Raw genomic sequence first — 12,599 nt, forward strand, 5'->3', positions numbered from 1 at the left:
ACGATGCACATGGGAGCTTTTCTGAATGATGAAAACGGGACAGTTAACTTGTGTGGGGTTATTTGTCAAACTACTAGCCTGACTGAATGTGACACAATTCCTTATCTCCAAGGTATGGATCACATAAACATGGCAGCCAGGAGAGAGTTTGCAGTCACTCACTGTTTTGCAGGGGAAAGAGACAAAGGGGGTGACATGGGACAGCCAACAGAGGAACCAACCAACTATATCAGAAGGCTAAGCCCTGAATTCAGAAGTCTTCAAAACAGAGACCGTGTCACCAGTATTTTCCAAGAGGCCATTCTTCCACAACTATGATGCATGACAGCAGCTACCGTAGCCAAACAAACCAATAGGTGGGCTTAGAATGCCCAATCTGTCCTCAAGCTACCTCCAAGAAATGTAAAGACCTCCAACACTACCATGGACGAAGACTCTCGCAACGAGGGTGGTTCCATCCCTGGCCTTTCCTGGAAAGCCATATTCTAGTCCAACAGAATACTCCCCAGATGTTGAAAGTCTCCAACTCCCATCAATCTCAGCCAGCAATGGCCAGGAATTATAAGAGGTGCAGTCCAACAAAATCTGGAGAGCACTATGTTGGCTACCCATGCTCACGAGCCTAATGTGCTTGCTACACACTGCTCTTGTGGGCCTTCCATTGTCTTCACTTCCCATCTATCCTGCCTTCACGTTCTACTGGATTTTTGCATGCACCCTCTTGCAGCACCATTCCCCTGTCTATTCCCTTCTGGCCCTGTAATCAGCTACCGGTACCATCCCAAATACTTCACCCTGCTGCATATTTCCCAGAGATCTCCCAGTATCACCAAAGTGCCTGTTGATTCTCTTGGACCTCTCAGTGGCTTTTGATACCACCAATCACAGTATCTGTCTGGTTACTTGTTGCCTGGTTTGGGGCCCAGAGGCCCTACATGACAATGATGGTGCTCTCACTTGGATGATTGATTCAAGGAATTACTACCGGGGGGGGGGGGGGGGCTATTGCCCTGACCTATCTCAATTGTGCCATGGAGTTGTTCAACAAGGGCTCCGTTTTATCCCCCCAGGCTATCTAACACCTACATGAAACCACTGGGAGAGGTCACCCAGGGGTGGGTTCTGGTGTGTCACCAATATGCGGGTGAAACCCAGCTGTATATCTCCTTTTCATCTAATCCAGGTAACTCAGTGGGTGTTCTGAACCACAGCTTTGGCATGGAAATGGAATGAATGAATGAGTGCCAATGAATGGAGCCTCAATCTCCGCAAGGCAGGGGAGCTGTTAGTGCAGCCTTTGCCAAGTTGGTCTTAAGAAGCGGAACTAGTGGGTGGTTCATCTGCTCATTTAATGGTTGGCATTCTGCTCCATCCATCCAAAGGAGAAGGTTTGACAACTGGGGGTGCTCTTAGATTCAGCCCAGTCACTTTTATCAGCTTTGGCAGGCAGGCCAACCACAACTTTAGTTGGGCAGAGATAGCCTTACAACGGTTAATGAGGTTCTGGTAACCTCCTAGTGGGATTATTTACAGCAACACAATGATATGCACGGAGCTGCCTTTGAAAATGGTCTGGAAACTTCAACAGGCCTAGAGTATGGGGCACCAGGGTTATCGTAAAGGGGGCTGGCAGATATGATCACACCAGGCTCCATGACCTGCACTGGCTTCCAGTCAGGGATATGGGACGGAAAAAATCTCACGGGGGAAATTCCAACTTATATGTTCGTTTGTAACAAAGAAGAGATGCCAACTTCAAATTAAAAAAAAAAAAAATTAGGCAAGCAGGGCAGTTTCAGAAAAGTTCAGCTTTTTAAAACAATGCAAGTGGAACAAACGCGCTGAATCAGATCACTCTTGTGGGCACTGTAACATTTTCCAATGCAAACTGAAAATGTTGATAAAAATTCACAGGAGAATTTTACAATTCACAGATTTCTGGAAAACCCACACCCCTGCTTTCCAAGCCCAATTCAAAGCAGTCAGGTATCCCTCTCTGGCCCTTAAGAATAGATCTTCAGCAGAGGTGCTTCTCCAGGTTCCCATCCTAATGAGTCAAGGTGAGAGGTCACCAATAGGAGGGACTTTTACAGTGTTGGCACCCCAGTTGCATATTATTTTTCTTAGAGAAGCTCATCTGATACTTCTGTTATGGTCTTTCCAGTGCCAACTAAACATCTTTTTTTTTTTTTAATCCCATAACTTTTAATTATATAGTTTTGAGGAGGGACATTTCAGATCATTGGCACTAATCCATGCTGGGCTACAGGATGCTTTTATATATATTTTTAGATTGCTTTGTGTCCAATCACTTTTTTAAAACTGACTTTATGCTGATTTTGGTAAAACCAGATGACTTGGTTGATGAGAAGTACAGAGGTGTCACAAATACACAGCAAACTTCCTTGGACTTGGGACTAGGGCTTCCTTTAGCTTTGGGCACCAACTCTATGGACCCACCATCCATTCCAAGGTCACAAACATTGATGTCCTCCCAATGAACTCACACCCAAGGGGGCAGGAGAGGAGTCACCACACAAGAGTAGGTGTCAGGATGAAGGGCGACAAACACTGTTTCAGCAATACAATATAAATTTGCAAGGCTGCAGCAACACTAAATGCTTACTTTGCAAGCCCACAATGAATTCCACAATGCAACAGACCCCCAAATCTCCAGCAGCTAACACCTCCTCAAGAGTTCTGACCTCTTCCTGAGCTTCACAGATGCACCTCCGAGTGCTGAAATGCGAGAGCGTCTGTTACAGCAAACTAAAGATGCAAAGAGGAAATATAAAAAAATGAAAATTCTATTGTGCACACTGTATTTCCACATCTCTAGCAAGAGAAAGTTTGACGGAGAGCAAGGATCCAGTTACAAAAACCTTAAATGATAGCAGAGCCACACCCCCAGAGCTTTCAAACCACAGGTATTCAAACCACCTCATCCCTCTAGCATCATTAACAGGGAGAGTAGCTGCAGGCCTGCAGATACCTACAACCCAGTACAAAGTCACAACACACCATTCCCCTCGGAGAAGACAAGAGATCCCACAAAAGCCTACAGCACTAACGCCAACAGATATCATCTGCAGAGCTTTGTACAGGAACACGCACATGCAGGAACATACTGAACTGGTAGCATGGAACTATAGCTGTGTGCCTGCAAAATAAGATCCAGGTCCTTTAATTTTGTACAAAATGGGGTGCATACAATTGTATTATGCATGAGAAGGCTTGACTCAAGTGCTCCTTCACCTCCAAATCAGGCACAGGTTTATTTATTACGTTCATATCCCACCTTTCCACCAAGGAACTCAAGGAGGTATATATGGCTCTGCTCTCCCCCTTTTATATTCACAACAACCCTGTGAGGTGGGTTAGGCTAAGAAATGGTGACTGGCCCGGGGTTAGCCAGAGAGCTTCAAGGCTGAGTAGGGATTTAAGCACTGATCTCTCAGGTCCACGGTAACCACAAAATCTCATACATCTACCACAGCCAAGCAGCTCAGGGCACACATGTTCACACATGCACAAACACCTTAGTCCCGACTTCGCATGAGAACGCATGACTCTCCCAACTAGCTAAGAAGCAGCAAGCTCTACAATATTTAAAAAAGCAAGAATGCCAATACAAAAGCTTTCCCCAAATGCAACTGACATACACCAGGAGCTACCAGGAGACACACACGGTCCTCCAGATTAATGAAAAAAGGCATCCAGAAAACTATTATTTCCGGAACTGGGTCACCCGCCAGCACCAAAGCACACGTGCGGCAGGCACAACACATGCAAGGCCCCCACCTCCAAAGCACCGCCACCCAGCACCACCCACACAGCTACAAGAAAGAGGCTTGCCTGTCACCACTAGGAGCTGCCGGACACACATCCTCACATATATACACAACCTGCACACACCCATAAGCACACAATGCCCACTCTGTCCTTTTCCCCACATTAATTTGGTTCTTTCCGGGCTGCGACCCAGAGCACTATTCACAACCCCTTTGACCTCGGCAAGACTTGCAGCCACAAAAGGACATTTAAGATAGGGGTCAAGGTATGCCATACATATATTTATACACACATACACACATCACAGATATAATTTGCACTCTGCAAGTACTACATATAAGGTGCCCACAATGCTTGGCTCAGAAGTGCTTCCTCCCCAGGGGCAGAGGACTCCATTTCACAAGGGAGAGGCCACCCTGTCGACACAAAATAGTCACTGTCACCCACCTGGGCCCTTTGGCCCAAGATTTCGGGGAAAGAGCGGAGCAGAAATAGTGTCAGATGCACTGACACAGACCCAGAGAGGCCAGCCCTTTCCAGACCCACGCACTCCCAAGTGCACACGCGAAAATGCCAGGGAGCGGCACACCCCCTTGTGCTCCTCTCCTGCAGCTGAAAGGCAGGATTATATGCTGCACACGGGAGTCCCAACACAGAGAGAGAGGGAGAGGGAGAGGGAGGAGAAGCAACTCCTAGGCACGCGCGCGCACACACACGGTGCAAAAGTGCAGCCCCCCTAAAAAGAAGAAAAAGAAAGAACCACCCTCCTCTTCCTTGCATTTTGGCCACGCCAGGCCTAGCTGGATGGAGCCGGGGAAGGAGCAGCACCCCCGTCCTCCTCGTCCTTCCCACCCCCCAAGTGCCCGGCCCCACTCACCAATCACCTCCTGCAGCTCGTAATCATCCTTGTTGATGGACCAGGGCAGGGAGCTGGAGTCTTCAGCAGCCATGGCACCAGGAGCTGCTTCCCCCCAGCACACCAGCAGGCAAAAAAAAAGGGGGGGGAAGGCTGGCAGGCCTGGCCCCCAAAGGCAGGGAAGTGGGGGAGAGAAGGGGGGAGGGAGAAGAAGGAGACTGGAGCCTGCCTTGAGTTTTCCCACGCACAGCAGCCTGCCTCCTGCTCCCGCTTCCCTCCTCCTAACAGGGGCCAAACTTAGCCTGCTCTTCCCACCTGCCCATGCCCAGAAGCGCGCGGTGACGTCACCCCGCACGGCGCGCGTCTCCCGCACGAGGTGGGGAGGACGCCGACGTCATCTTGAGTGTGGCGTCCGCTTGAGTTGTCGGGCTGACAGAAGCTTACAGTATAGTATGAAACAAGGGCATGACTTCGGGTTGTGTGTGGGGTTTTTTCTGTATATATATAGTATATAGTATATACTCCACGAACATGCCCAACTATTCCCATTCTCCCGACCGGCGCTCGGTTGTACCACGAGTGCGGAAAAGGAGGCTGAGGCGATGGGCGCCGCACCCAAGATGGCGGAAGGCGTATTCTTCGTCTTCGCTCGTCTCGAACGAGCCGTGAAGGAACCCCGCCCCTGTGGGGCTGGGCGGCTCTGATTGGTGAGTGGGCGAGGTGGGGATGGATAGCGTGCCGGGCATTGGCTTGCGTGGGTGTCCGTTACGCTTCGTTCCCGCCTTTGTCCCTTGGCAGGACTTGGTTGCTGGGGAGGAGGACTGAGATGAGCAGAGGAGGGTTTGGCTTCATGTTGGCTTTTTCAGGAAAGGAGGAAGAGTTGAGCTGGGTTGGGTAGGAATGCAAAGCATCTGCCAAGCTAGGAACTGTAGCTCGGAAGTTCGCAAATTTTTGCTCAGTATTTCAGATGCTGCCACTTGGGCAAAGGTGTCTCTGAGCATGCACAGAGTGCTTTTCTCATATATATTTTAAATCTCTGTAAAAGGGAAGCCTGTTGAATGTGCATAGCTTCTCCCTGCGATTGGCAACCCTGTTGTATTGTAACCCTATTTTCTATCTCCTTTTCTCCATGCAAACTTCCTTGTGTGCAGGAAATAATTTGCAGAGCTTTGAACAACTTCTGCCAAGACTTCCATTAAAAATCTGAAGTTTGGCACAAGCCTAGTTTTCAGGTGTCTGTTCATCCCAAGAGGCCTGTTCAGATGAGCCAGCCATTTAAAAAATGATTGCCGGTATTATTATATCATTTTTCTGACACATTATTATTTTCACTCGCAATATTTTTTTGTACACTACTTTGGTATTTTATATCAGCTGTTTATAAATATTTGTTTAAATTAAAATAGAAATAAACAAGGCCCTAGTGTAGGAAGTGTAGTTTGTTAAGGGTGCCAAGAATTTTTAGGAGAGCCTTGTTCCCCTCAAAGAACTACATTTCCCAGGATTCTTTGGGGGAAGCCAGGACAGTACAAGATGATATGATACAGCTTTAAATGTACAGTGCAAATTAGGTCTAAGGGAGTGATGAAGAGTTCCACTGTCAGTATGTATGATCTGGCCAGATTGTGATGTTTAGTGTGCTGGTATTCCTATTTATTTTTGTACTTACTATAGTTATTTAGATAAATGTATAGTCTGCTTAGTCAGAAAACTCTCTTAAGTGTTGTACATAATAACATTATTCATGTCACAGTTTAGGACCCAAATATCTGCAAGACAACCTTTTCACACATCACCCTGCCCTTTCTTTAAATTGAGCATAAGAGGCTTTCCTGGTGATCCCTAGGTATGAAGAGGTACATGATCCCCTTTGAGGAAAGTGCAGAGAGTGCCAAGACAAGATCAGGCCTTCTCGGTGGTGGCTTCCCGATTATGGAATGCTCTCCCCAGTGAGATGTGCCTGGCACCATCACAGTCAACCTCTAGGTGCTGGGTGAATATGTTTTTATTTATCCATTAATCCATTTATCCTTTTTATGTTATTGCAGGATGAGCTCTTATAATTATGTATTTTGAAATTTTGGTGTTTTTTTATTATAAGTCACTTTGAAACTTTTTTTTTTTTGTAGTAAGCAACCAACAAATATATGTAACCAATAATGGTGATGATATGAGTGCCCAGAGAAGGGCCTTTTCAGTGGTGGCTCCTTGCATATGGAAATCTCTCCCTACTGAGGTGCGTCTGGCTTCATCTCCGTATTGCTTCATGTGGTTGGTTAAAAGATGCTTATGGGGAAGGAGCAACTGCTGCTACTAGTAACTATCATTCAGTGAATAGTTGTGCATTTCTTAATGGGCTGTGCTATTCTTATGGATTTTATGTATTCTTGCCTGCTTGTTTTTCTTGCAAAGCACCCTGTGGCCAGTACAAATGGTGGCATATAAATCATCTAAATAAATAAATCACTCTGTACCTGGGCAGACAGGAAGTAGATCTGGATCTACTGGTATCTTTGGGCAGGTAGGCAAGGATTTTTGACTCACAATAGTTTAACAATAGCAATAAAAATAAAAATAAAAAAAAATAATCTGACTTGGCCTACCTTGTGGTAATGTCTCACTTATGCCTCACTTTTTCCTCACCTGAAAAATATTTGCATTGCCTTTGCCCACATATTTTGGGTAGATTCCTGGCCAACTTTAGGCTTTTATGTTAGGATCCTTGAACTGTAGTAATGCCAGTGTGTGTGTGTGTGTGTGTGTGTGTGTGCTTGCTTGCTTATACTGTATACAAATATATTGATATATTGCAATACTCACCATTTTCTTAAAACTATTACAAAAAAACCCCAGCAGTTTAAAAAGATCACTAAGGCATTGTCTGCCTCATAAACTAAAAGCCTTCTGGATTGAAAAGGTATTTAACAATAATGTGAGGAACAGTGAGGAAGGCGGCACATTTCATGGGGCAAGGTATACCTGCACAGGTAGCGTATTCCAATGTATTTTTTAAAAATACACGTATGCTGCCTACTACCCCAGTATCAATATAAGAGGAGCCCTGTTGGATTAGCATCCTGTTTTCACAGTGGAGAACCAGATTCCTACAGGTGTAGAAGAGTATAAACGATGGCAGTTGTAAAATCCCCACACGAAATAAACAGATAAAAATAATAAACAAAACGGATAGCCCAGTCCATCCATTGAGCCATTGTTTTTGCATCTCGCTCTGCCTCCCCACCTTAAGTGACCATTTTGTGTCTGGTTCCACTTGGGGGGGGGCTTCATAAAATTCAGAGTAGACCCAGCTAGACTAAAGTGGGATTGCTCCTGCTAGGCCAGCTATCAAGGCAACCTGCTCTGCCTTAAATACCCCTCCCAGTAGCACATTAGAGACAAACATGAAAGCTCATACCAATAACAAACGTAGTTGGTCTCTAAGGTGCTACTGGAAGAATTTTTTTTATTTTGTTTCGACTACGGCAGACCAACACGGCTTCCTACCTGTAATTAAATACCCCTGTTCTTGCAAATGTTCTTTCACTCCATATCCCTGTTCTTGCAAATGTTACCACCTGGCGACCTTCCAAACCCCCAGTTCACACCTCAGGCAGGGAGGACAGTTCTCTTGCATTGCCAATGGCTCTAAAAAGCCCTAAATTGTTTCTTAATGGCCCTAGCTTGGCCCGGTCAGGTTGTGTGTTGTGGATTTTTTGTTTGTTTCTTTGTTTCTTTGTTTGCATTGGCTAGCTCAGGTATTCCTCTGCAGCTTGTATTTCTCCCTTCACATCCCAAATAATCAGAATCCTACCATTTATTAATTTCTAGGGTTTAGGGGAGTCCGCCCCCCCAAAGAAACCCTATAATAATACAAACACAATAGAAGTATGTACGTTCCCTAAGTAATCATTGCTGGGCTGCAAGAATCCCAGGCAACCGAACCTGATCTGTCCTGCTTGCATTTGTTTCAAGACTTGTGATTGTTTATGTCACACCAGCATAGCTGGAAAGACCAGCTAGTCTGGCAGAGAGGACCAGTTACCACTGGCTTTGAGTTATCACTGGCTGGAAATCAAATACTGTTTTCTTGGTTCTTTCTCCCTGTTTCCCTCAGTCTCAAATGTGTTTTTTCTCTCTATTAGTTATAGAAATAGTTGGATTCACCTTCAGGTAGTCAGAGAGTCTTTGGGGGGCCTCAAGACGCAGCATTTTTCAGGAGGGCGCACATATCTGAATTTTAGGTATGTGTAGTTAAAGCTCTCAGGAAGCGGGTGGCACTGTGGGTTAAACCACAGAGCCTAGGCCTTGCTGATCAGAAGGTTGGTGGTTCGAATCCCCGTGACGGGGTGAGCTCCCATTGCTCGGTCCCAGCTCCTGCCCACCTAGCAGTTTGAAAGCACGTCAAAGTGCAAGTAGATAAATAGGTACCGCTACAGCGGGAAGGTAAATGGCATTTCTGTGAGCTGCTCTGGTTCGCCAGAACCAGCTTAGTCATGCTGGCCACATGACCCAGAAGCTGTGTGCCACAGCCACAACCCCAGAGTCGGACACGACTGGACCTAATGGTCAGGGATCCCTTTAGTTAAAGCTCTCTCTCATCCTAGCACAGCAGATTCACATTTTAAAAACCAACAACATTTTGAGGTTTGGAAAATAACAGGGAAATGCATTGAAAAATGTAGGGCGGGTGGAAAACAGCAAGACGTGTAAAACAGCCTACAAACAAATCCAGACGAATGCTCATTGTCACATAATCTTCCTGCGAACAAATCAGGACAAATGCTAAAAACAACAACCCATCGGACACTGCTGAACCGTCTCTTGGTGGAAACAAATCAGGAAAAACGCTGAACAAATAGGTTATCTGGGGGAGATCTGAACAGCGATCCACTGAGAGCGTCTCTGGCACGCTGCAAATGCCAATGCAGCAGTGTGGTTCTTGCAAGTTGTGTGCATGTGTGAGTACCACAGAGGCACGTGGGAGGTGTTTGCAGCATTTGTAGGGCAATGTTGCACTTGAAAGCCCTGGGAACACTGTGCTTTGTGAACACACACCTGCCCCCATGCAGCAATTGGTTTTGCTTTGCATTTGGGGGTTTAGTTTGCACTTGGGGGGGTTCAGTTTTTTTTTTAATGTGCTGTGTTGGTGTGCTTGTTTGCTTTTTATTCGTCGGCTGGCTGGGCTACTTTGAATTGTTTGTATTTTGTTCGCACACCGATATGTTTAATGTTTGTTTTGTAATGTATCATCCATTTATGGGGGAGAGCCTGTGGCTCTCCCAGACGCCACCCCCATTAGCGTGGTTGGTGATCAGAGATGATGGGAATTGTAGCCCATCAATGAAGGCCTGAAGTTTCCCCACTTCGTCACATGAGGCAACTGCCCCAATAGAACAACTAAGTAAAATAGGAAGCAGTGGCTGGTACCATTTTCCAGGGCGCATTGTTCTGAGACACTGCCTGTGTGTGCATCAGTCCCCATGCTGGAGCATGCAAGTGAACAGGACCAGATCGCTCTCCTCCCCTGTGCCCCATGCTCTTAGGATCACTGACCACGTGAAGAAGAAGAAGCTGCTGCTCCAGATGGTATTTTCCCTCCTCGGATAACCCTTAAAGTTTCTGGAACACGCTTGGGATTTGAACTTAGCAACCTTCAGTTTGTGGGCTTAAGGCGCTGGCTGTGGCAGCCACTCTTTCCCCAGCGAACAATGCCTGCCCCTGTTATTCCGCTCACACAAAAAGAGCAAGCGGGTTTTGGCAAGCAGGACGCCTGACCTTGTCGCTGGGCCTCCTGCTTTCCATTGAAGGGGATATTTGCAGGCTTGTTAAACAAGAGGGGTCAATCTGCACTCGCAGCCCAATGAATCCTGCAAGAAGCTGGTGGACTCTGGGGTTTTTTGTTTTGCTTCTCACACACCCCGACCCCGCTCTGTGCTTAATGAAACACTAAAACACACTATAAAGCCCCACCTCAGTGTTCAGAGCAGCGCCTTTGAGTTCTCCCTTGACTTTCGGGGTTTTGCTCAGCCATCAGCTCGCAGGGCAAGGCTTCCAAAAAGGGAGCCAACGCTGAGCATAATCTCTGCCAAGGAGGTTTCCTGCACCAATTATTCTCTGTAATGTTGAGCCCTTCAGGCCGGCTGCTCCTTCTTCTCTCTCTGTTAGCCTGCCAGGTTATTTTTCCATTCATTTCTCGCAGGCCTTTCCCCACAGCCACCAAATGCATTTCTGCATGAAGGCTGTATTTTATTTGTGTGTGCTTTTATCCTGAAACGTTGGCATTTTTTTATTTTCAAGGAAGAGAGCGGCGGCAACAGCAACTCTTCCAATGTCCATGCCCTAGTAAAGGTCCGGCACCAATTGTAACCCTGGCACTTCTTGTACTTATAGAACCATAGAATTTTAGAATAGGAAGGGATCCTAAGGATCATCTAGTCCAAACCCTTGCAAGGCAGGAAAATGCAGCTGCCCCATACAGGGATCGAACCTGCAACCTTGGTGTTGTCGACACCATACTCTAACCAACTGCGTGATCTCCTGGTTGCCATTGTTTGGTGGTAGAGCATCTGTTTGCAGGCAGAATGTTCTGTTCAGTCCCCAGAATGCCAATAATACTGAGCTGGAGGGACCCAAGGGTGTGTGTGTGTGTGTGTGACAGCTGTCATGAACTAGTTGGACACAGAGGAATGGTGGGAGGCACCAACTGGGGAACCCCCAAGGGAAGACGGCTCAGAGCCCAGGGAGTGGTGGTGGGACAAGGAGAGGTCAGCGAGAGCAGAATGGGAGGAGGAGGAGGTGCCAGAAGATAAAGAGGTAACAGGGCTTAGTGAGGGAAGAGAGTCTGTGGCAGAGAGAAGTTCGGAATCAGAAGCAGGAGAGGAGGGAGGCCAAGGGGCAGAGATGACTCAGGCTGCTGAAGAAGCAAGGGTGTCTCCCCCTCCGGCTGCAACTAAATCCCTGCCCTCCTCATCTCCCAGGACCAGGAGAGGTATGAAATGGTAGGAACAAAGGCAGATGTAATCTCAGATTGTTTGGAAAAGACTCACAAGAGGAGGAGACTTAGGAAAGTTGGGGACCTTCAGTCTCCGCAACTTCTTCATGGGGTTACGATCTACCAAGAAGAGTTGCTGTGCTCATTAGACCTGGCACTCCTGTGTAGAGATCCTGTTTCTTCTAATAAAGAGTTAACTTCGCTTATTCTGTGGTTTATTGCTGGCTTGCTCCCGACAGAAACATCCAATGCCGAAGAGAAAGGAGTCACTGTCCTGACTTCTTCATTGGTTCTGTACACAGACCAGATATTTTTTAAGCCACAGGCTGACAATTCTGAAGTTAGGGGAGCTTGAAAACCTAAATCCAGGTGGCTAACCTGTGGCATCTTAAAAAGCAGAGGCATCACCTTGCCAACAAAGGTCCGTATAGTTCAAGCTATGGTTTTCCCAGTAGAGATGTATGGAATTGAGAGCTGGACCATAAAGAAGGCTGATCGCCCAAGAATTGATGCTTTTGAATTATGGTGCTGGAGAAGACTCTTGAGAGTCCCATGCAAGAAGATAAAACCTACCCATTTTGAAGGAAATCAGGCCTGAGTGCTCACTGGAAGGACAGATCCTGAAGCTGAGGCTCCAAGACTTTGGCCACCTCATGAGAAGAGAAGACTCCCTGGCAAAGACCCTGATGTTGGGAAAGATGGAGGGCACAAGGAGAAGGGGACGACAGAGGACGAGATGGTTGGACATTGTTCTCGAAACTACCAACAGGAGTCTGACCAAACTGCAGGAGGCAGTGGAAGACAGGAGTGCCTGGCATGCTCTGGTCCATGGGGTCACGAAGAGTCGGACACGACTAAACAACAACAAACCTGTGCCCCCCCCCCACTCCCATTAGCCCCAGCCAGCATCACCAATGGTCAGCAATGGCGGTGCTTGCAGTTCCAGCTGCACCTGGAAGG

At 47.0% G+C, this 12,599-nt stretch overlaps 1 protein-coding gene across 1 annotated transcript in view; it reads right to left on the reverse strand.

Annotated features, from left to right (window-relative positions):
- Positions 1-5,015, reverse strand: part of OXSR1 (oxidative stress responsive kinase 1) — a 74,415-nt gene extending 69,400 nt beyond the window's left edge. The window contains exon 1 of the mRNA XM_033164918.1: positions 4,670-5,015. Coding sequence (XP_033020809.1) covers positions 4,670-4,742 — 73 coding nt within the window. The 5' untranslated portion in view covers positions 4,743-5,015. The remainder of the gene's footprint in view (positions 1-4,669) is intronic.
- Between the last annotated feature and the right edge of the window lie 7,584 nt (positions 5,016-12,599).

This window comes from Lacerta agilis, chromosome 12 (genome assembly GCF_009819535.1).
Source record: "Lacerta agilis isolate rLacAgi1 chromosome 12, rLacAgi1.pri, whole genome shotgun sequence".
Classification (NCBI taxonomy): Eukaryota; Metazoa; Chordata; class Lepidosauria; order Squamata; family Lacertidae; genus Lacerta; species Lacerta agilis.